The sequence below is a fragment of the Phyllobates terribilis genome, unplaced genomic scaffold (assembly GCF_046119375.1).
Source record: "Phyllobates terribilis strain yellow unplaced genomic scaffold, ASM4611937v1 Scaffold_2__4_contigs__length_985480577, whole genome shotgun sequence".
In the NCBI taxonomy this organism is placed as follows: domain Eukaryota; kingdom Metazoa; phylum Chordata; class Amphibia; order Anura; family Dendrobatidae; genus Phyllobates; species Phyllobates terribilis.
Genome location: NW_027362762.1, coordinates 335,728,994 through 335,752,491, shown reverse-complemented (window position 1 = coordinate 335,752,491; position 23,498 = coordinate 335,728,994). Strand labels below are relative to the sequence as shown.

At 40.1% G+C, this 23,498-nt stretch overlaps 1 protein-coding gene across 1 annotated transcript in view; it reads right to left on the bottom strand.

Annotated features, from left to right (window-relative positions):
* Positions 1-9,386: 9,386 nt before the first annotated feature.
* The window catches only part of GABRB3 (gamma-aminobutyric acid type A receptor subunit beta3), a 279,637-nt gene continuing 265,525 nt past the window's right edge, over positions 9,387-23,498 (bottom strand). Inside the window, exon 9 of the mRNA XM_073664539.1 lies at positions 9,387-15,313. Within this exon, the coding sequence (XP_073520640.1) occupies positions 14,963-15,313 (351 nt within the window). The 3' untranslated portion in view covers positions 9,387-14,962. The remainder of the gene's footprint in view (positions 15,314-23,498) is intronic.

Here is a 23,498-nt window from a genome sequence, read left to right as displayed (position 1 = left end):
CCCCTGGGGTGCCACACATGGCTCTTGTAAGGGGCATTGCAGTTCCTCATAATTTTTGGAAAGCCTTCCATTCACTGCTTAGGCCAACAGTGCACGGGAGACCCAGTTGCTATAAATGGAAAAAAAGGTTTAGTTAACGCCCTCTGACCTCCATGTCATTTCCAAGGGGCATTGGAGTGGCTCGAAATTTTTGGTAGGCATTGCACTCACTGTATGCCCTATAACTGTGTAGCCGAACCGCTCCTTTTGTTACAGAAACATATCCTACAAGACATATCTGGTTGACTGGCCTGATATTGATGTGAATGGTCCCTGTTCCTCCTGCTCTTTCTCCTTTGCCACTACCTCATCCATCATTTATCACCTGAAGCTTTGTTTTAACGGGAGTCATAGAACTTGGATAGTAGCAGGAAAACATCGAGCAATCCTCGGAGGAGGTAGGATATGTGCCAAAACGCTGACCACCTCAGGCCTAGCCGCTACTACATACATGTGCTTGCATTACAACAAAACAAAGCAGATGCTAACTTCTATCATCCTCATCATGCTCCTCACCTTGGCACTCTCAACTCCCCTGATGGAGAAGCCAGGGCCCACCGGAGGAGTCTGATAGTCCGGTGGGCTCGGCCAATGCTGCCCTAAAACAGGCCAGGCTAAGAAAAGTGTGGGAAAGGTTACCAGGACAAATAGGGGTGGCTGGGGACCGAGTATGGACACCCGGCCACCCCCTGGAGGCTGGGGAGCAAGCGGGGACACCCGGCCACCAGGCGGCTGGGGACTGAGTATGGATACCAGGCCGCCGACACAGCCATGGCGTGGTGGCCAGATTCCACCTCCACATGCCTAAAAGGCCCAATTTAAAGTGCAAGCAAGCAAGCAGTATGGTATTGCAGCCTGGGGGTGGGTGGGTGGCAGGCTGCATACTTGCGCTTGCATTGCTAGGAATGGGAGAGGTACAATTGAACACTGCCCTGGGACAAGGACTTGAATGGGGATAGTTGCAAGTCTGCAACGACAGGTGCAAGGTGGGAGGCATCTTCGCATGTATCATGAACAGGGTTTTGGCATGCACACACTACAGCGGAATAGGCTCTCCTTCCCGCTAAATGCACTGGGGAGGGCACAGGTAATGTTTTGGTATACGCGCTTAATCTTATGTATAAGGCACACCAGGACAAATATGGGCGGCTGGGGACTGAGTATGGATACCTCGCTGCCGAAGCAGCCATGAGGTAGTGGCCAGCTTCGGCTTCCTCCAAACTAAAAGGCCCCATTTCAAGTGCAAGCTAGCAGTATGGAATTGCAGTCTGGGGGTGAGTGGGTGGCAGGCTGCACACTTACACTTGCATTAAAAGAAAACATAGCAGATGCTAACTTCTGTCATCATCATCATGCTCCTCACCTTGGCACTCTCAACTCCACCGATGGAGAAGTCAGGGCCCACCGGAGGAGTCTGGTTCTCTGGTGGGCTCGTCCAATGCTGCCTAAAGCAGGCTGGGCTAAGAAAAGTGTGTGGGGGGATGTTCCAAGTAGAAATAGGGGCGGCTGGGGACCGTTTATGGACACCCGGCTGCCCCCAGGCGGCTGGGGACCGTGCGTGGACACCCGGCCGCGGGGCGGCTGGGGACCGAGTATGGACACCCAGCCGCCGGGCGTCTGGGGACTGAGTATGGATTCTAGGCCGCCAACACAGCCATGAGGTGGTGGCCAGATTCCGCCTCCACATGCCTAAAAGGCCCAAATTCAAGTTCAAGCAAGCAGGCAGTATGGTATTGCAGCCTGGGTGTGGGTGGGTGGCAGGCTGCATACTTGAGCTTGTATTGCAAGGAATGGGGGAGGTACAATTGAACACTGCCCTGGGACTAGAACTTGCATGGGGATAGTTGCAAGTCTGCATCTTCTGATGCGGTAAGGATCACTTATGATGGGCACACTTTTAGACAGTGACCTGGGAGTCAGAGATGCTTCCAGGGGTCTTCCCCATGCTGTCCCCTTGTCTTTTCAGCACTTTATGCATGTGTCACACAGCACATGGCCAGATAAGGTTGTAAAATGATAAAATGACATTTCATGGTGAATGCATTTGTCATAGTTGAAAGCAATACAAAAGTGCAAAAAAATAATAAAAAATGCTACTTGTGAACATATCCGAAGGTGTGGAGTTGTATTTTTGTTTTTGGTCATTTATTTTAACTTATACACAAGTCTTTACTCTGGAAAGGATGTTCCTTAACATATTTCACAGGAAAAAAGTTTCACTTTCGTTTTTGAACGTTTTATTGTGAGCCTGTAAAAGTGGCTTAATACCTCTGACCACGTTGTTGACAGCAGTGACCTGAGGGTCAGAAATGCTTCCTGGGGCGATCCCCATGCTGTCCCCATGTCATTTGAGCACTGTCACTATCGTTTTGGGCACTTGTTAGGCTTTTAAAAGACTGCCGGGGGTGCCACCTCAAAAATGCTCGAGTCTCCCATAGACTAACATTGGGCTCGTTGCTCGGGTCGAGTACCCGAGCATCACGGCGAGCTCGGCCCGAGCTTCGAGCACCAGAGTATTTTAGTGCTCGCTCAACACTAGTCATTACAAATTCAGTGATACCAAATATGTCCTGTTATTTTGGGGGCATTTATTGATTTTTTTTTTTTTAAATAAAACCTTTTATATTAGTAAAACTGTCGTTTTTTATTCATGTAATTATTAACTTTTTTTTAAAACACTTAAAGAGAGTTTTTAAAATAATGTTTTACAATATTTATTAATCCAAAAATGGGAAATTCTTGGTTGGTTTAGGTAATGTACGGCATGCCAGTGTTGGGCTAAGTTCACACAAGCATATTAAAAACTATATTAAAATATTTTCATAAAGGTGATTTTGATCCGGATATTTTTCATTTACCGTATATTGTCATTTTTATGCAATCCATATGGCATTCATAGTTTTAAATCAGCAGTTAATAAAATTTACAAGACCAAATACAGTTTTCTATGTTAAGAAAGGTAATGTATCAATAAAAATGGGATGCTATAAAAATGATCTGTATAAGATCCAATTTTTTTGTGCACTCATAAAATGGTATAGATAGGCATCATCCACAATACGGAACACAATAGGGCATTTTGTCCATGTGAAAAAATTGTCATCTGAATAACCCAATTGAATAACATTGGTCCTAGTGTTCATGTTTGGTAAGTTTTTGGAGTATGGGAGCGATTTTTCCCACCCAGGCTCTTTTGGTCACTTCTAAATTAGGCAGGAAGTTAAAGTTTGGGTGGAAATGAGTCTTCCAAATGGACAATGTCCCGAAGCATACCATCAAAATGGTAACAAAGTGGCTTAAGGATAACAAAGTCAATATTTTGGAATGGCCATCACAAAACCACAAAGCTGAAAAGGCAGGTGAGAGCAAGGAAACCTACAAACCTGTATCAGTTACACCAGGTGGGTCCAAATTCTGACCAACTATTATGAGAAGCTTGTGGAAGGATATCCCAAACGTTTGACCCAAGTCATTCAGTTTAAGGGCAATGGTACTAAATACTAATGAAATGCATGTAAACTTTTGACTTTGCAGTAAGTAATAAAAATGCCTTAAAACATTCTCTCCCTCTCATTATTCTGGCATTTGTTAAATATTAAAATTTCTGGTAATCCTAATTGACCTAAAACGGGAAAGGTTTATTCTGATTTCATGTCAGATATTGAGAAAAACATGCATATGTGTCTTTTTATATAGTGTATGTAAACTTCTGGTTTTAACGATATATATACAAAGGGTGTGCCATTTATATGGATACACTTAAATAAAATGGGAATGTTTGGAGATATCAACTTCCTGTTTGTGGCACATTAGTATATGGGAGGGGGAAAACGGGTGGTGATCATGGCGGCCATTTTGAAGTCAGACATTTTGGATCCAACTTTATTTTTTTCAATGGGAAGAGGGTCATGTGACAGATCAAAGCATGGTGTGCTTGGTTTTAATGTAACTTTATTCTTTCATGAGTTATTTACAAGTTTCTCTTTGTTTACAGCCATTAATATGTCGCAGAGGTTAACACGTGAGGAGCAGATAAAAATTGTGTTGATGTTTGGTGAAAGCAGTACCCGGGTCATGTCAGCAGATTTCAATGCAAGACACCCTACAAGACCACCCATCTCCCTTGCTACAGTTAGCAAACTGCTTGCCAAATTTCGTAAAACAGGTTCAGTGTTGGATTTGCCAAAATGTGGACGCAAGAAGACTGTCACTAATGAAGAAACATCAGTGGCTGTCCTAGCTTCATTCAGCAAGAGCCCACAGCGCAGCACTCGCCGCATGACACTGGAGAGTGGCATCAGTCGAACATCCCTTCGGCAGATATTAGCTACTCACAAATGGCACCAAAATCCAGCTGCTGCAGCATCTCAAAGAGGATGACCCAGATCGGTGCACTGAATTTGCAGAATGGGCAAAACAAAAATGGGAACAGGACCCTCAGTTTACACAGAACATTATGTTCAGTGATGAGCAAACTTTTTTGTGAATGGTGATGTTAACAAACAAAACCACCGCTATTGGTCTGACACTAACCCACAGTGATTAGATCCCTCCAAGACTGTTGGAACACAAAAATTGATGGTATGGTGTGGTATATGGGGTACAAAGATAGTGGGGCCATTCTTCATCAATGGAAACCTCAATGCCACTGGATATCTGAAATTGCTACATGATGATGTGTTGCTCCCTTTATGCACTGAAGATGGCACATTCCTTGAGTTTTTCCAACAAGATGGTGCACCACCACATTATGGGTGTCAGGTCCGAGCATTCCTACATGAACAGTTTCCTGGAAAGTGGATTGGTCGTTGTGGGTCAGTTGAATGGCCACCAAGGTCTCCTGATCTGACCCCTTTAGACTTTTATCTTTGGGGTTATCTGAAGCCAATTGTCTATGCTGTGAAGATACGAGAGGTGCAGCATCTGAAACAACGGATACTGGAAGCATGTGCTAGCATTTCTTCTGCGGTGTTGCTATCAGTGTGTCAAGAGTGGAAGAAGAGGGTTGCATTGACAATCCAACACAATGGGCAGCACTTTGAACACATTTTATAAATGGTCATAAACTTGTAAATAACTCAAATTCTCAATAAGTTTGATGTGTTACATGACCCTCTTCCCATTGAAAAAAATAAAGTTGGATCCAAAATGGCCGACTTCAAAATGGCCACCATGGTCACCACCCATCGGGAAAAGTTTTCCCCCTCCCATATACTAATGTGCCACAAACAGGAAGTTGATATCACCAACCACTCACATTTTATTTAGGTGTATCCATATAAATGGCCCACTATATATATATATATACAGTACAGACCAAAAGTTTGGACACACCTTCTCATTTAAAGATTTTTCTGTATTTTCATGACTATGGAAATTGTACATTCACACTGAAGGCATCAAAATTATGAATTAACACATGTGGAATTACATACTTAACAAAAAAGTGTGAATCAACTGAAAATATGTCTTATATTCTAGGTTCTTCAAAGTAGCCACCTTTTGCTTTGATGACTGCTTTGCACACTCTTGGCATTCTCTTGCTGAGCTTCAAGAGGTAGTTGCCGGAAATGGTCTTCCAACAATCTGGAAGGAGTTCCCAGAGATGCTTAGCACTTGTTGGCCCTTTCGCCTTCACTCTGCGGTCCAGCTCACCCCAAACCATCTCGATTGGGTTCAGGTCTGGTGACTGTGGAGGCCAGGTCATCTGGCGTAGCACCCCATCACTCTCCTTCTTGGTCAAATAGCCATTACACAGCCTGGAGGTGTGTTTGGGATCATTGTCCTGTTGAAAAATAAATGATGGGCCAACTAAACGCCAACCGGATGGAATATCATGCTGCTGCAAGATGCTGTGGTAGCCATGCTGTTCAGCATGCCTTCAATTTTGAATAAATCCCCAACAGTGTCACCAGCAAAGCACCCCCACACCATCACACCTCCTCCTCCATGCTTCATGGTGGGAACCAGTCATGTAGAGTCCATCGGTTCACCTTTTCTGCGTCGCACAGACACGGTGGTTGGAACCAAAGATCTCAAATTTGGACTCATCAGACCGAAGCACAGATTTCCACTGGTCTCATGTCCATTCTTTGTGTTCTTTAGCCCAAACAAGTCTCTTCTGCTTGTTGCCTGTCCTTAACAGTGGTTTCCTAGCAGCTATTTTACCATGAAGGCCTGCTGCACACAGTCTCCTCTTAACAGTTGTTGAAGAGATGTGTCTGCTGCTAGAACTCTGTGTGGCATTGACCTGGTCTCTAATCTGAGCTGCTGTTAACCTGCGATTTCTGAGGCTGGTGACTCGGATAAACTTATCCCCAGAAGCAGAGGTGACTCTCGGTCTTTCTTTCCTCGGGCGGTCCTCATGTGAGCCAGTTTTTTTGTAGCGCTTGATGGTTTTTGCAACTGCACTTGGGGACACTTTCAAAGTTTTCCCAGTTTTTTGCACTGATTGACCTTCATTTCTTAAAGTAATGATGGCCACTCGTTTTTTTACTTAGCTGCTTTTTTCTGGCCATAATACAAATTCTAAAAGTCTATTCAGTAGGACTATCAGCTGTGTATGAACCTAGAATATAAGACATATTTTCAGTTGTTTCACACTTTTTTGTTAAGTATATAATTCCACATGTGTTAATTAATAGTTTTGATGCCTTCAGTGTGAATGTACAATTTTCATAGTCTTGAAAATACAGAAAAATCTTTAAATGAGAAGGTGTGTCCAAACTTTTGGTCTGTACTGTGATATATATATATATATATATACACATATATAAATATATATATATATATATATATATATATATATATACCCCAAAAAGGGGCAGGACAAAATCGTTGGCACCTTTCCAAAATTGTGGGTAAACAACTTTGTGATGTGATACTGGTTCAAACTCACCTGCGGCAAGTAACAGCTGTGGGTAATATGAAAAACCACACCTGAAACTAGATAAAAAGGGGATAAGTTGGCTCAATCTTTGCATTATGTGTCTGTGTATGACACACTAAGCATGGAGAACAGAAAGAGAAGAAGAGAACTGTTTGAGGACTTGAGAACCAAAATTGTTGAACAATATCAACAATCTCATACAAGTTAATTTCCAGAGATCTTGATGTTCGTTTGTCCACAGTGCAACATAATCAAGAAGTTTACAACACATGGCAATGTAGATAATCTCTCTGGACATGGATGGCAGAGAAAAAATGATCAAAGGTTGCAATGCAAGATAGTCCAGATGGTGGATAAGAAGCCTCAATCAAGTTCCAAAAAAATTAAAGCCGTCCTGCAGGCTTAGGGTGCATCAGTGTCAGCACGAGCTATCCATCGACATTTGAACAAATGAAATGCTATGGCAGGAGGCCCAGGAGGATCCCACTGCTGATACAGATACATAAAAAGCTTGACTGCAGTTTGCCAAAATGTACATGAGTAAGCCAAAATCCTTCCGGGAAAGTGTCTTGTGGGCAGATGAGACCAAGATAGAGCTTTTTTGTAAAGTACATCTATCTGTTTACTGAAAACGTAATGAGACCTATAAAGAACACAGTACCTACAGTCAAATATGGAGGAGGTTTAAAGATGTTTTGGGGTTGTTTTGCTGCCTCTGGCACTAGGTACTTTGACTGTGTGCAAGGCCTCATGAAATCTGAAGATTCTCAAAGAATTTTGGGTCCAAATGTAGATCCCAGTGTCAAAAAGCTGGGTTTGCATCCTAGGTAATGGGTCTTCCAGCAATGACCCCAAACATACTTCAAGAAGCACCCAGAAATGGATGGAAACAAAGTGCTGAAGAATTTTAAAGAAATGAGTCTGGATCTAAATCCAATTGAACACATGTGGATATATCTTAAAATTGATGCTAGGAGAAGGCACCCTTCAAATATGAGAGCCTTGGAGCAGTTTGCAAAAGAAGAGTGGAACAAAGTTCAAGTTGAGAGATGTAAGAAGTTTGTTGATGATAATAGGAAGGTATTGATTGCAGTTATTTATTCCAAAGGGTGTGCAAATAAATATTAAGTTGAGGGTGGCAACAATTTTGTCCAACCCATTTTTGGGGTTTTGAGTGAAATTATGTCCAATTTGCCTTTCTTCAATTGTTTTTGAGTTGTTCAAATGCACAAAAAGGAAATAAATATGTGTATAACAAAACATGTGTAATTGCATTAATTTTCTGGGCGAAATACTTCTGCCATGACTTTATGTACAATGAGTTCAATATCAGGTAATGGAAATAACAAAAATAACATACCATCACAAGAACTGTTAGTGAATGTTGTATAATTGCTCCCTGTTATTGTTGATGGCTGGACGTAAAGTTAATATCTCTGGAGACTTTTGTTTGGAAAAATAATTACCTAAAAGACAAAACTGGTGAATTTCATCTAACAAACCTGTCAAGTGTATGGTTTGAATGGAGATTTATCTTCTGATCTCATGTATGCTTTCAGGTTATACTTAGAAGGTAGACAATAAATAATGCTGTTCTCTTTCATAATGCTACTTTAGATATTCAAAACTGTTAAAAACAATTTCTCTGAAAGACATTTCATGGAATGTGCAGTTCTTGGGACCAAATGGATTGTCCATTGGATCTGCCCTCTGTAACAGAATGTATACCACTTACATTCATGATAGATAGATAAGATAGATAGATATATAGATAGATAGATAGATGAGAGAGGGAGAAGAAAGAGAAAAAGAGAGCCATCCTGGCTGGAAAACATCCATATTTTTTTTTTAAGAGGATTAAAAAGTGTAGTAAACCAAGAGAGTCAATATAGATAGTGGTAGCAAATTGAAAACTCAAATATAGCAACCTGTGCCAAGCAGCTACTGCCAAGGCAAATATTTTTATCAGTTCAGATTTCGATGAATATGTCAAAATTCTGGTGAAGTGTAAATCTAGAAGTGGGAAACAGAGCGTAGCACAATAGGGTGATATCCTATGGAGGGAGAGTAGGAGAGTGCTGATTACAGGCACAACTCTTATGTAGGCATGAAGAAAAACAGCTACTGCTGTCCCTTGGCTGGTGTACAAATCCTCCAAAAGATATTGGATCCAGTTGCGCAGCTCACCTATGTGTTCATCCAACTGGATCCAAAATTCTGGTGAAAACACCTTCATGAATAAGGGCCATAGTCTTAATTAGAAATCACTGTCCAAACTATATGGCTAGTATTATGTATAGGTCAACGTCTACCTAGTACTACACAGTGTTTTTATTCTAGAAGAGAACTATTTTGCACACGTTTATTATAGAGCATTTATCAAAAACTACCTCCCAACTGGAGCCAGTAGCTTTCTAGAAGGAATACCTTATATTTATAACAACAAAACAACAACCAATTTTATATAGTCTTTTTTAATATAAAATCATTCATTTGTTAAATAGTTATCATATTATTTTAAAAGCCAAAACATACTGAAAAATATATATGAATAAATGGACATTTTATAAGCAATTAAAACAGAAAAAAAATAGTTCATGATTTAACAAAAGTGTTATACTGCAAAACAAAGCAAAACTCTGCACCCATAGCTGACAACTTCTCTGCCTTCTGCAACACGTCAAATATATCTCTTATCACAGTAATGAAAACGAATCAGAAGAAACAACACAAGATATTTGTTAAAGGTGTGGTCCAACATGACAGTGGTAGGGATAACCATGAGTGACTGCATTGTACAAAAATACATGTATCATTTGTAGAAATCATAATGCACCAGGTACAGTAAGTGCAATAATCGGAGTAAATAAAGATGGAAACGCAGTGGTTCCTGGAGTATTGTTTGTTATGAATTCATTATCTAGAATAATTTGAATCTAAGTTTTGTTTTTCAGTCTCTTACTGGGAGCACTATAGAAGTAATCTACATGTAACTTCTAAAATTCTACAAAAATGTTTTTCTTTTTTCTTGGCTCTTTGTGACATCTTCAGTGAATAAAGAAATATTTGGCAGATATGTGTTTATATGTGTGCAATAGTCAATGAATATTCTAGAATTTGATTAACACAGGCTTCTGAATGTATAGCTCAAATAATGTGATATAGTCTTTTTATAGTTTGAGTTAAAATTAGAAGTAAGATGATTTTGGTCCCCAATGTAAAATCTGTACCGGGTGGATCCACCTACCATGTGTAATTGAAAATACTTGTGTCTTGTAGCAGGTGGCTACAAGGTGACTCTGAAATTTTTAAATTACACCCAATAATCAGAAGAGATTTTGACATCTATTGCTTATTCAGAGGGAAATTGACAACTGATTCATGCTGCGCGACCCACACAAAGCAAGAATCAAAACCAAGTGTGTTATTGTATGCATATATGTTTTACTATGAAACACAACAGTATTTCAGAGAAAAAATATTTTTAGAAGCCAGTCGGGGACAATGATACTCAGATGACATGTCCAAGAGGCAGGTCCTCTGTGGCTCCTTCCCTCTCTGAATCCCTTGATGGGAAGGTCTCTCTCTACATACATGGGGAAAACGTTACTCAAGAGACGTGGGGTGGGAAGAAGCCAAAGAAGACTGGCCTCTTGGACTAGTCATCTGAGTAGTATTGTCCACAGCATTATTCCTGAAAGGTTGCAGAGTTCCCAAGTATATCATGAATGCTTGCAATAACATAGCCTGTATATGATTGAGGCAGCTCATGGTTCAGGCAGCATGAATAATAAGATGTAATAGTAATATCTGTGACCTAGCAATAATGAACATATACCCTTAGATCAGCCCCACTTAAAAAAAAGATGACACTTATTGTGCCCATTCTGTCAGGGGTCCAGGCCTTCCGGTATTTTGATGGCAAGAAAAATGAAACATAATAAAAACTGGAAGCTGGTGAATAGCAATAAATGGGAAATATATTAGTATTCGGTTTCATTCAAAACTGGATTCGTAATTGTAGATCTGGATTTGTTATAAATGAAATCAATGAGACTTCAATCATGACTTTCTAATGAAACTGAATCAGTAAGAAAGGCTCTTTACTTTGTCACCGATGTCAACATACAACTAACGTTTGAGTTCATCAAAAAATAAAAAAGAATTGTAATTTAATAGGCTAAACATTAGAGGTATCAGTCTTGTAAGCATCTAGTCACTGCTACCCCATCATACTGATGACCATAAAGGCATATATTTTATCAAAAATGTCTCTGCACAGTGAAAAGAAGAGGAAAAGGAAATATTTTTTTATATGGAAGATAGAAATTATCCACCTGGTGACTAAATGATTGAATAAAGTCTCAAAGCAGCTTACAGCTACATTCTGTTCTAGTAACTGAAGGCAAGTGGAAAATGGGAAAAAAATTCCAGATAGACTACAGACAATAAAAAGAAGGATCCAGGAATAACTTTTTTCATGTTCTTAGATGAAAGTATTTTTAATATAACTTAAAAAAAGACTGAATTTAAGAGCGGCATATTGACTTAAACTGTGCAGTTATATTGTGCTTAAGGCACACAGTTGTTAATGTGCAGAGATCTATTGCCTCGCCTTTATTATACTCTAAGATAATGATATGTACAATAATCCTATATTTGTGCTTTTGTTCAACAATGTAAATAGCATTTTTACTTATGTACCAAAATCACTTATATTTATTAAAAAAAAAATCATATGAAATATGTTAAAAAGACTAGACCTCATGCACATGGCAATGTTTTATATCAAGACTCTTTACGCTGTCTCTTCGGGTCCACATTACACATCATGATTTATTTACTCAAGGATTCATAGGCCATCTGTAAGAAAAAAACTCGGGATCCAATAAAATTGGAAGCATACAGACAAAAATGATCCCAAACAAAGCCTTGTGCATTTCAGAACTACTGCCTAATTGAAATGTATATATTGAGGTATGAAACATAGATGGCACAAAAAAATAGATTAATTTTCTCTATGAACATGGAAAAGCAATGAAATGTACAATAAACCACATAAAACTACTAAGATAAACTATATCTTATGACATATTGGAACACACCTTTAAAAATGTATTATAAAAAACACAATTAGAGAACACTGAGCCGCCAAATCTAAATTAGATAAACATAAAATCTCTTGTCACTTTTACAACAGAGAACACTAATTGTATTGGATGTAAGTGATATAAATGTGGCTTAGAAAAAATATATTATCTTCATTTTAGAAATAGCAAGATTAGATAAAAAGTAAATAATAGTAACGTTTCAGAAATTGATGCAGCTTAATCACCAGTCTAAAAAAATGTTTCTTTTTGTGAGTGCGTGTGAAAAGTTTGAAATAAATGTGAAGAATGTTTGTTTTTTTCTTGTTTTCCTTTGCATAAAAAACAAAACTAGTAATTTTAAAGATGATATATTGTGCTATAAAGCATATGTGATTGTACCATGCTACATACTGGATGGTTTTCTTAATATTGAAATATGTATAAAGTAAAGGGTATATAACTAATTGTGCTAGCAATGCATTTGGAGGGCACGTCTAAAATGTTAGACAAAAAATATGACAAGGCATGCTGTCACAATAGCAAGCACAACGTAAATACATTGATAAATTATATGTATATATGCATTCTATGTAAATATATTTTCAATTTCCATGCAGTGTAATAACAATGCTTGAAAGGGCGAGTGTACTTTGAAATAAAATACATTAAAATGTTACACAGCAAATATCCTGAGATTTGTCCATTTTCAGAGGTTTAACAAACTGGATACCACTTACTCTAAAATATATTGGGCAACTATATTGTGTGCCACTGTTGGCGCTCACCCTCCATGTCAACATTATTATGATGAAAAAGTAATTATATTTCACTAAAATAATCTAAACGTTCATATAGGATAAGTTTATATAATGGATACAATGATTGTTGAATGCCATCACAAATAGGAGGTTATGCCTCATAATAGAAGAAATAAAATATGTGCCCAAAATATTATCCATCGCAAACATCGTATCATCCTAAATACATAGAGAACCAAATATATTTCCTACCTCCCACAACTTAAAGGTTTTTTTCAAGTTTTATTTTTTTAGTGCACTTGCTTGGCCCTACTTACACCCTCCAGGGTTGCCTCACAACTGCCGGCCCAGTTTTTTTTAATATGGCAACAGATGTGAGATCACAACTACTGCATGTGATCGCTGCAGCCAATCAATTGTTTCACGGTTGTCCTTCCAAGATATTTCTACACGGAGCATACCTAAGAACTAAAACAAGTGTTATCCTGGCAAACCTCTTTAGGCCAAGTTTATTGAAAGCAGTCTAGTAAAAACAAATTAAAACAACAACACCGTAAAAAATATGAAGCAATTTTTTGATATCTCCATTTGTATCCAGATCTAATGTTTTCTTTTGGCCCCGGATATTTTGGAAAACATCTGAATTCTAGGTCGAATGAAGCTACTATATCACCCACTCTGTTAATATTGGGTCAATGTCTCTTAACCTTCATACTCCAAATTTGGTATCTTTATGTAGTCAGTGCAAGTGGCTGTGTACTGTATGGAATTAAGATGTAAAGGTCTTTTACCATGTGATAAACTTAGAAGAATGTTGTGTTTAGAAATGATCTTACCAAAGATTGAGCACACCAAGGTTCTCTTCTAAGAGCAACTGATTTCAACCACTAAATGTTGAATTGAAAATACATGGTAATGACAGAAAATAAAATAGTAAAACAAGGACACATAAATTAAAGCGTTTCAAAAAATGGGGCACCATTTTTTCAATCGAAGAGACATCCAAAAATTTTGGATGCCTTGAAGTCTTAGGCCGGATATACACGAACATATTTCATGGTTCGTATATGCACCACAATGCTCAGTCTAGCTGTGGGTCTCCGGATCTGAACTTACAGCCTCAAATGTGTCTAAGAGGCTATAAGTTCGGGTTGGGTGACCCTGGTCAGTAGGTATACGATCCGTGAAATACGCTGGTATGAACCCAGCTTTAATAGGAGCAGCACACTCACACCCCAAAAATGAACCATATATTTTTCCTACATTCTTTCTGATCTCTTAAATATTTTTTTATCATTATTGCAGAGATCTGAGACCAGAAAGAAATTATTTGAGGCATTTTTTTCCCCACATCTCAAAACTCAGGAACTTGCAAGAGATATTAAAAATGGAAGGTCAGAACAAACATATACATAACTAGTTAAAGTAGGCACCACAGTGCTTAAAATGTGCTTCAATGTTGATTTATAAATGACCTCCACTTTGTTTTATAAAGTAGGGCTAAAATGGGTGTTGTTATGCCAAAGTTGCATTATAGCCTATCTAAGTAGAAAAAATATACTGCTCTGTACAACATGTGGTTTATATAAATAGGAATCCAGCAATGGGTTTGAGATCAGTGCATTAAGATGGATTCCCAGATAATGTTGAGATGTGTCACATTATGTGCCATAATATAATTTCCAGGAGTAATCATGGTGGGCGACCAACAACAAGTGATTGACAAACTGTAATAATGGAAATTATGAAAACATTAGAAAACAATGAAGATAATGAACTGAAAGAAAGTCTGGTATATGAAGCATTAGTCTATAAAACAAAGTACACCTGTGTGAAAAAAAAAACATTGATGGTCGATTGCAAACATAAGGAAAGTAGAAAGAAAGGAGGTGGATGTAATCCCATTCTTGAAGTATCATATCAGAAATCATGAAAAGTGTATCTCAAGCAGTTGTTCAAAAGGTCCTTCTTTTAAGGAAGATCTGCATTGTTCAAAGCTGAAAAATGATCTGTCCCTTTTCATGTCCTTTGCTGCAGAATATATTTACTCATCTCATATGAACGTGTGTGAGCATTGAGATGCGCGTGCACATACATTCATATCAACATGGCGTATGCTAGTGAATTCTTTCCTGCTTCACTGCATACAATTAACTACTATGTAATATCATCATAATCCTAGTCCATCAGTTGACATAGTATAACCAGTAGATTAAGTTGAAGAGAGAAAATGTGATAGGGAATATCATCCTTGACCATCTGTCTATGGCGTTTACATCAGTTAGATCTGGGATTTTAATTTTTAATTGTGAGGATCGTCTCCTTAGATGGTTCTTTTTGCCATGAGGAGCAGTTCTGTCCATTGCGCGACGCCCAAATCCATCACGAGTAACACTCTGTTTTCTGTACTGAATTCCTGAGTTATCAAAAGATGTTGTTGAATTTCTAACATCAGTGACGCTTGTTGTAATTTCATTACCAGTGACTTCATTATGGATTTCAAGTGTTGTAAGCAATATATTTCCATGCGCATCCACCTAAAGAAAAAATATTTTTTTTTTGCTTATTTACATGATACAAATGCTTTTATGAACTAAATATGTCATTCAACATTGCATAATCTTAAAGGGATTTTGCCTCTAAAGTATGAATGACTTTTCTCCAAGACATGTCATCCCTAGTGAATGATGGAGGTGAAACTGATGGACCCCCACCAATCATTAGAATAAAGGGGTTGCAGCACTTGTTAACTGCGCCTGCTATTCATTGATGTGTCTAGCCTTGTGATGCAGCAACTGTACACCGAACTACAACTGGTAGTGCATTTACTTAAAGGGAAGCTGTCATCTGGGAAAATGCTATTTACCTGCAGATATAGGGTTAATCTGCAGGTAAATAGTGTTACAATGCTGCCTGGCCGTCTTACTGAAAGTGGAGCGTTCATGGAGTGGCTTCAGTCTCCGCTCACAGCACCGCTCACTATAATTTGAGCAGTGGCTGTAAGCATGCACCACCACTTTGATTGACAGTCAGCTCTGCAGTGCATTTGTGCAGAGCGATTTGTCAATCAAAGTGCCAGGGTATGATGAGAACTGTAGCTCACAGTATAATGAACCGTGCTGTGAGAGGTGACTTTAGCCACTACATACATGCCCTTTTGACTGAAGCCGGTGGCTCCTGAGAGGACATAAATTCACTTTGTCCTGGTAGCGACACTTTCAGTAAGTTAGCCTGGTAGCATTGTAATGCTATTTACCTGCAGATTTGCCCTATATCTGCAGATAAATAGCTTTTTTCAAGGTGATAACAGCCATAATAAATGATGCACAGAAAGAAATTAAGTAGCAGGCACACCAGAGGAGACCAATAACTAGGCCTTCATAATAGAATTGCTGGGAAGAAGCCACTTCTGAGGACCACAAATAAGAGAAGATTTGTTTAGGCCAAGCAACACAAGGACTGGACAATAGATCAATGGAAATTGGTACTGTTGTCTGATCAGTTACAACTTGAGATTTTTTATCAACTCCCAGGTCTTTGTGAGATGCAGAAAATGTGAGCAGATGATTTCTATATGTGTGGTACCTACCAAACAGCATGGAGGAGGAGATGTATTGTGTGTTTGCTTTGCTGGCGACATTGTAGGTGATTTTTTTTCAAAATCAAGGCACAATTACCAAGCATGTTTATCACAGCATTCTGCAACAACATGCCATCCCAACCTGTTCCCTTTAAATTGCTAAAGTAATCTCTGTTCTTTTGTTACCTGCATCAGCATAGGTTCATAATGTTGGACCCCCTATCTATTTTTTTTGTTGTGGCATCCATACCCTTAATAAATCTCAGACTTTGTCAATGATCTTCCTTATTAAAGTGTTGTAAGCTAATAAATATTAGCCTCAGAGAAAAAGATTACTTTTCTTGGTAAAATGCTTTTTATTTGCAGACTCATTTCATGGGCGCATAAACAAATTATACTACACGCACTAAATTTTTACGGTCCAACAATGTTATCAGCTGCATATAGAGAGCTCTTTGTTTTCACTATTAAATAGTTTCATTGGTTTGCTATATATAGATTTTTTATAACAACTTGCTACCAAGTCTTTTTCATTATAAAGTTTTCTTTGAAGCTCAGAAGATAACAGTTTTGCACAGAATCAAAGTTAATTATTGTAAAATAACTCTAAATACAGTACAGTCAAAGATTTGGACACACCTAGTCATGTAGTGGTTTTTCTTGTTCTGTTTGGAGTGTTCACATTGTAGATTCAATCTGAAAGCAGCAAAACTACAAAGGAACGCATTTGAAAACACATAGTAAAGAAACTTGTGTAAAGCCAACCCGAATGTGTGTTAAACCTTAGATTTCTCAAAGTACTTTCCTTTTACTCTAATGACAGTTTTACACCACCTTGGGATTCTCAAGTTTCATCAGGTATGCCTCCTCAAGAGTTAATTTGTGGAATCATGGGTCTTTAAAAAGTGTTAGCTACCATTAGATGTGTTTTGTAGAGGCAGTGTTGATACATAGTTCCACAGAGAGCTGAAACCTATTCTACAACTGTTCTAACCCAGAATATCTCAAAATCACTCAACTAATGAAGAGAAATGGCAGTCCATTACTATTTTAACACATGAGGATTAGTCAATCAAGAAAACTGATAGAGCCTTGAAGTTATCCTTAAGTACAGTCACGAAAACCATAATTTGCTATGATAAAATTGACTCTTATAAGGACCACCCTAGAAAATAAAGACCAAGAATTACCTTTGCTGCAGGGGATAAGTTCATCAGAGTTATCAGCCTCAGAAAACACAACTTGACAGCACCTTAGATAACAGCCCTAATAAATGATGCACAGAAAGACATAAAGTAGTATACACACCAGAGGAGACTGTGATAAGTGTTAGAACCCTCCTGTTAGTTCTTTTTCTATTTTGTTGGTCACGTGACTTTCTGCCTACAAAATCCAGCTCCGCCCTTTTGGCCTTGCTGGACTTCAGTGTTTCATTTACTCTTAAGCTAGCCAGGTGCCTTGTACCTAACTCAGTAGTTTGCTTGGTCCTTGGACCACTAGTACTTTTGTTTGTTTGTCTTTGCTCTGCTACAATTTCAGCTAGGAGGTGTCCATCTATATCCCAGTCCTTAGTTCTTGTAGGGACCCCTCCCTTATATCTATAGGTCTGCGTTCAGACTAGCCGAGGACTTAGGTGGGTCTGTTCACAAGGAACAGGTCCACCGCTGCATCGTAGGGAATCAGCTTAGTCCTATTGTAGGGACAGTTTTCCTATCTTTCCTTAGTGCTTGTAGCAGTTCATAACAGTAAGTCCAGTCCAATACAAAAATAAAACACTCTTAGGAAAGAAATCCAGATATCAGCATGGTGTCGGTTCAGGAGTTGGCTCAACGCCTACAGGGACTGTCTTTGGAGGTGGGCGAGCTCCAGCAACACGTGAGTAGCTGTCCTGGAGCGCATTTTGTGGAACTGAAGGTAGGACTGCCTGATTTTTTTTAATGGTAAACAGCAAGATTTTTTTTCCTTTAAAAACGCTTGTTTATTATATTTTCGTTTAAGACCCAGATCCTCTGGGAATGAATCACAGCACATTGGGTTTATAATGTCACAGGGATGGGCCTTTTCTCTCCAACCTAATGATCCGTGTTTTAGATCAGTGGAAGATTTTTTTTCTGCTATGGGGTTGTATGACGATCCTGATCGAGTCTCATCTGTTGAAACTGAATTAAGACGTTTGTAGCAGGGATCAGGTGATGTGGAAAATTATTGTACATACTTCAGAAGATGGTCGGCCGAAGTGGAATGGAATGACTCGGCATTAAAATGTCTGTTTCTTGCTGGTCTAAGTGAAAGGGTTAAGGATCTGCTGATTGCCTTCCCAACACCTGGAACCTTGCAGGAGGCAATGCAATTAGCTATACGTGTGGACAGGAGACTGCGTGCTAGGATTAATGAAGAGAAATCTACTGCTATGGCAGCTCCTAGTTTTCAGAGGGTCTGCTCAGAAGGTGGAGAACCGATGGAGATTGCGGCGACGTCACCCCATTCTCAGGAAAAAGACCGCAGGTTTGCTAAGGGATTATGTTTTTATTGCGGTAAATCTGACCACTTTATTAAGAACTGTGTGCTTCGTTTGAACAAAGAAAAAAAAAGGTCAGTTACGCCCGTATAGCTTGTTTAAACACTAAGGGAGTATTTCTTTCTGGGAGCACCTCATTTCAGGAGGAGTGGATTGAATTTTCGGGTATTTGTGGATTGTGGTTCTACACTCAATGTGATTGATAAGGGATTTTTGGAAAAATTTGAATTAGAATCCAAACTTTTGTCATCTCCTATTTCTATGGTTGCTGTTGATGGCTCTCCTTTGAAATGTATTACTCACAAGGTTTTTGAGTTTCCCCTCACCATTAATGGTATTCACCAAGAGAATTTGGATTTGGCGGTATTAAATAATTTGCCTTCTCCAGTGATTTTGGGGTTACCTTGGTTAAAATTGCACAATCCTGTACTGGACTGGTCTACCCATGAAATTAAGTCTTGGAGCCCTAAGTGTCATGATAAATGTTGTAACGGTCGCATTGCTGCTGTGGAAAAAGGGGAATTACCTGTACCTATTCAGGATTTTTGGAAGGTTTTTTCTGAGGAGGAGTCGTAAGTTTTGCCTCCTCATAGGGACTATGATTGCACCATTGAGTTTGATCCTGGAGCTACTCTTCCCAAGAGTCGCTTATTTAATCTGACTATCCCTGAGAGAAAGTCCTTGGAGGAATACATACAGACAAGGTTGGCCGCCGGTCACATTAGACCTTCTAAGTCTCCTGTGGCTGTTGGATTTTTTTTTGTAAAAAAAAAAGGACAGCGGTTTACGTCCATGTCTGAACTTTCGCGAAATTAATAAAATTACCGTACGCAATTCCTACCCACAGCCATTAATTCCTGACTTGTTCAACCAGTTAGTGGGGGCCAAGTGGTTCTCTAAAATTGATCTCCGGGGGGCATACAATTTGTTACGTATGAAGGAAGGTGATGAATGGAAAACTGCTTTTAACACTCCGGTGGGTCATTTTGAGAATCTGGTTATGCCTTTTGGTCTTACCAATGCACCAGCATTTTTCAGAACCTTATTAATGACATCCTGAGGCCTTTGATTGGTAAGAATGTGGTTGTGTATTTGGATGACATTTTGATTTATTCACCGGATCTGGAGTCTCATTGGCAGAGCATACGTGAGGTATTGCAGTTGTTAAGTGACAATTCACTTTTTGCTAAGCTGGAGAAATGTGAGTTCGCTGTGCAGAGAATTAGTTTTTTGGGCTACATTATCTCCAGCGAGGGCTTTGAGATGGACCCGGTGAAGGTTCAGGCGGTGCAGGAATGGCCTAGGCCTATTGGTTTGAAATCAATACAGAGATTTTTGGGTTTTGCCAATTATCACAGAAAATTCATTAAGAATTCTATAATTGTTAAGCCGCTGACCGATCTCACCAGGAAAGGTGCGAATACGGTTCTGTGGACTACGGAGGCCATTGAAGCTTTTCTGTATCTCAAGGAGAGATTCAGTTCTGTCCCCATCCTTATGTAGCCTGATGAGACCAAGCCTTTTTTGGTCGAGGTTGATGCTTCTTCGGTGGGGGTTGGTGCTGTTTTGTCTCAGGAAAACAAGGATGGAGTACATCCCTGTGCTTTTTTTTCAAAAAATTTTTCAGAGACTGAACTTAATTACGATGTTGGTAATCGGGAATTGCTGGCTATTAAACTCGCATTTGTACATTGGCGTTATCTCTTGGAAGGTGCTAAATTTCCCATTCAGGTTTTCACTGATCATAAGAATCTGATCTATCTTGATGCTGCCAAGCGCTTGAATGCCCGTCAGGCTAGGTGGGCACTTTTTTTTTTGCGGTTTAATTTTTCTGCTACTTACATCCCGGGTACCAAGAATGTAAAAGCTGATGATTTATCTCGCAGCTTTTCTCCCATGGTTGGTACCGAGGAGGAGGAGAGCATTTTACAGGAAGGTGTTGTGATAGCAGCATTGGACTCCGTTTTGGAAGATGGGATTCTGAAAGCCCAGAAGGATGCCTCGTCTAACACTCCCCATGGGAGGTTGTTTGTGCCTAGGAACTTTAGGAGAGATTTGTTTGTGGAGTGTCATGAGTCTCGGTTGGCAGGTTATCCAGGAATTTCTGAGAATAGGAGACTTGTGGGTCGCAGTTTTTGGTGGCCTGGGTGGCAGAAGGAAGTCATTAAGTGGGTGCGTCAATGTACTGTGTGTGCTAGATCTAAGTCTTCACATGCTCCTGCTGCGGGGTTGCTTTGCCCTCAGGAGGTTCCTTGTGCACCTTGGACGCATCTTGCTATGGATTTTATTACTGACCTTCCTGCCTCTGAGGGTTTCACTGTCATCTGGGTGGTCGTGGACCGTTTTAGCAAGATGTGTCACTTGGTTCCTTTCATCAAACTGCCCTGCGCTAAGACACTCGCTAAGGCTTTTGTTAAGGAAATTGTCAGACTCCATGGCGTTCTTACCGACATTGTTTCTGATAGGGGACCTCAGTTCGTGGCTCGTTTTTGGCGTGTCTTTTGTGACAGGTTGGGAGTTCATTTGTCATTTTCATCTGGATATCATCCTGAGTCTAATGGACAGACAGAAAGAAAGAACCAGGATGTTGAACAGATTTTGCGTTGTTTTGTGGCTGACAATCAAAAGGGGTGGTCTGAGTTTCTGCCACTTGCTGAATTTGCTCTTAACAACCATACATCCTCTTCTGCTGGATGTTCTCCTTTTTTTTGTTGTACTGAGAGACATCCGTCATTTGGGTCATTCTCCAAATTGGTATCGGCTGTGCCGGAGGAGGAGAATTTTTCCGGTGATTTGGAGAGAGTTTGGACTGATGTACATTGTAACCTTCAAGAGGCTAACAAAAAATCTAAGAGGTACTTTGACAGGAAACGTCAAGAGGTTTTGTTTACGGTTGGTGACATGGTTTGGTTGTCCTCTAAGAATCTGCGGTTGAGGATTCCTTATAAGAAATTGGGCCCGAAATTTGTAGGGCCGTTTAAGGTACTTCAGGTAGTTAACCAATCTGCTGTTAGGTTGGAGGTTCCCACCTCCTGGAAGATTAATCCGGTGTTTCATGTTTCCTTATTGAAAAAAGCTGATGTTTCGGATAGGGACACAACTGTCTCTGTTCCTCCGGTGGTGGAAGACGGTGAATATGAAATTTCTCGCATTCTTAATTCTAGATGGCATAGAGGGAGGTTGCAGTATCTCGTCGCTTGGAAAGGGTTCGGTCCCGAGGATAACTCCTGGGTAAAGGCGGATGATGTCTCTGCTCCTAGACTTGTCGGAGCGTTTCACAGGAAGTTTCCTGATAGACCTGGGCCTGGAGGATCCAGAGGATCCTCATAGAAGAGGGGGTACTGTTAGAACCCTCCTGTTAGTTCTTTTTCTATTTTGTTGGTCACATGACTTTCTGCCTGTATAATCCAGCTCCGCCCTTCTGGCCTTGCTGGACTTCAGTGTTTCATTTACTCTTAAGCTAGCCAGGTGCCTTGTACCTAACTCAGTAGTTTGCTTGGTCCTTGGACCACTAGTATTTTTGTTTGTTTGTCTTTGTTCTGCTACAATTTCTGCTAGGAGGTGTCCATCTATATCCCAGTCCTTAGTTCTTGTAGGGACCCCTCCCTTATATCAATAGGTCTGCGTTCAGACTAGCCGAGGACTTGGGCGGGTCTGTTCACAAGGAACAGGTGAACAGGTCCCCCACTGCATCGTAGGGAATCAGCTTAGTCCTATTGTAGGGACAGTTTTCCTATCTTTCCTTAGTGCTTGTAGCAGTTCATAACAATAAGTAGGCCTTTATAATTGAATTGCTGTGAAGAAGTCACTTCTGAGGACCACAAACAAGAAAACACTTGTTTGGGCAGAGCAACACAAGGACTGGACAATAGATCAGTGGAAATCTTTACTCAGATGCAAAAAATGTGAGCAGATGATTTCTATATGTGTGGTATTGTTAAACGGACGGTTGCAAACAACTTTATTAAATAATGGAAAGCAACTGAACCCGGGGTCCGCGATGCAGCCTGGAGGACTGCGGCCGAACACCTTCTGGGTGAGAAGGTAAAACAACCAACTTAAATTACAATCCCTTCCGTGTTACTGCACACTGGAACGGGAATAGGGATTCGCACTCTCTCTGTTAACTGCACGAGAGATATGCGATAATGTATCTATAGTCCTGTTGCAGCACAGGGACTACACAGTTGGCGCTAGGATGCGTGTGTGACTCACGCCGGCGAATACGTGCTCCGAGCTGGCGTGCTACCGGACTGAGGAGTATCTCTCCACATGGCTTACAGGTGGTACCGGGAATAGGGTGTCTGCAGACTGCTCGGGGTGTAAGGCGACCCCTTTGTCAGAGCCAGACTGTCAGATGAAGCTACCAGCCTATTTCATCTAAGCCTGCCTATTTCCACTAAACCTGCCTGCCAGAAACTATCGCACACGTGGAGCCCAAGAGACCAAGCGTCCACACAACACCATCACAGCTCAATGATCAGAGCACGCCGCCATGTTTGTGGGAGGGCTTTTTAAAGATTAAGCCCTGCCCACCATCGCACCATTGGTGACGTCACCCGCGACCAATCAGGCGGTGCCAGGTCACCGGATCAGCTGACTCCCAAACCACCAATCACGGTCC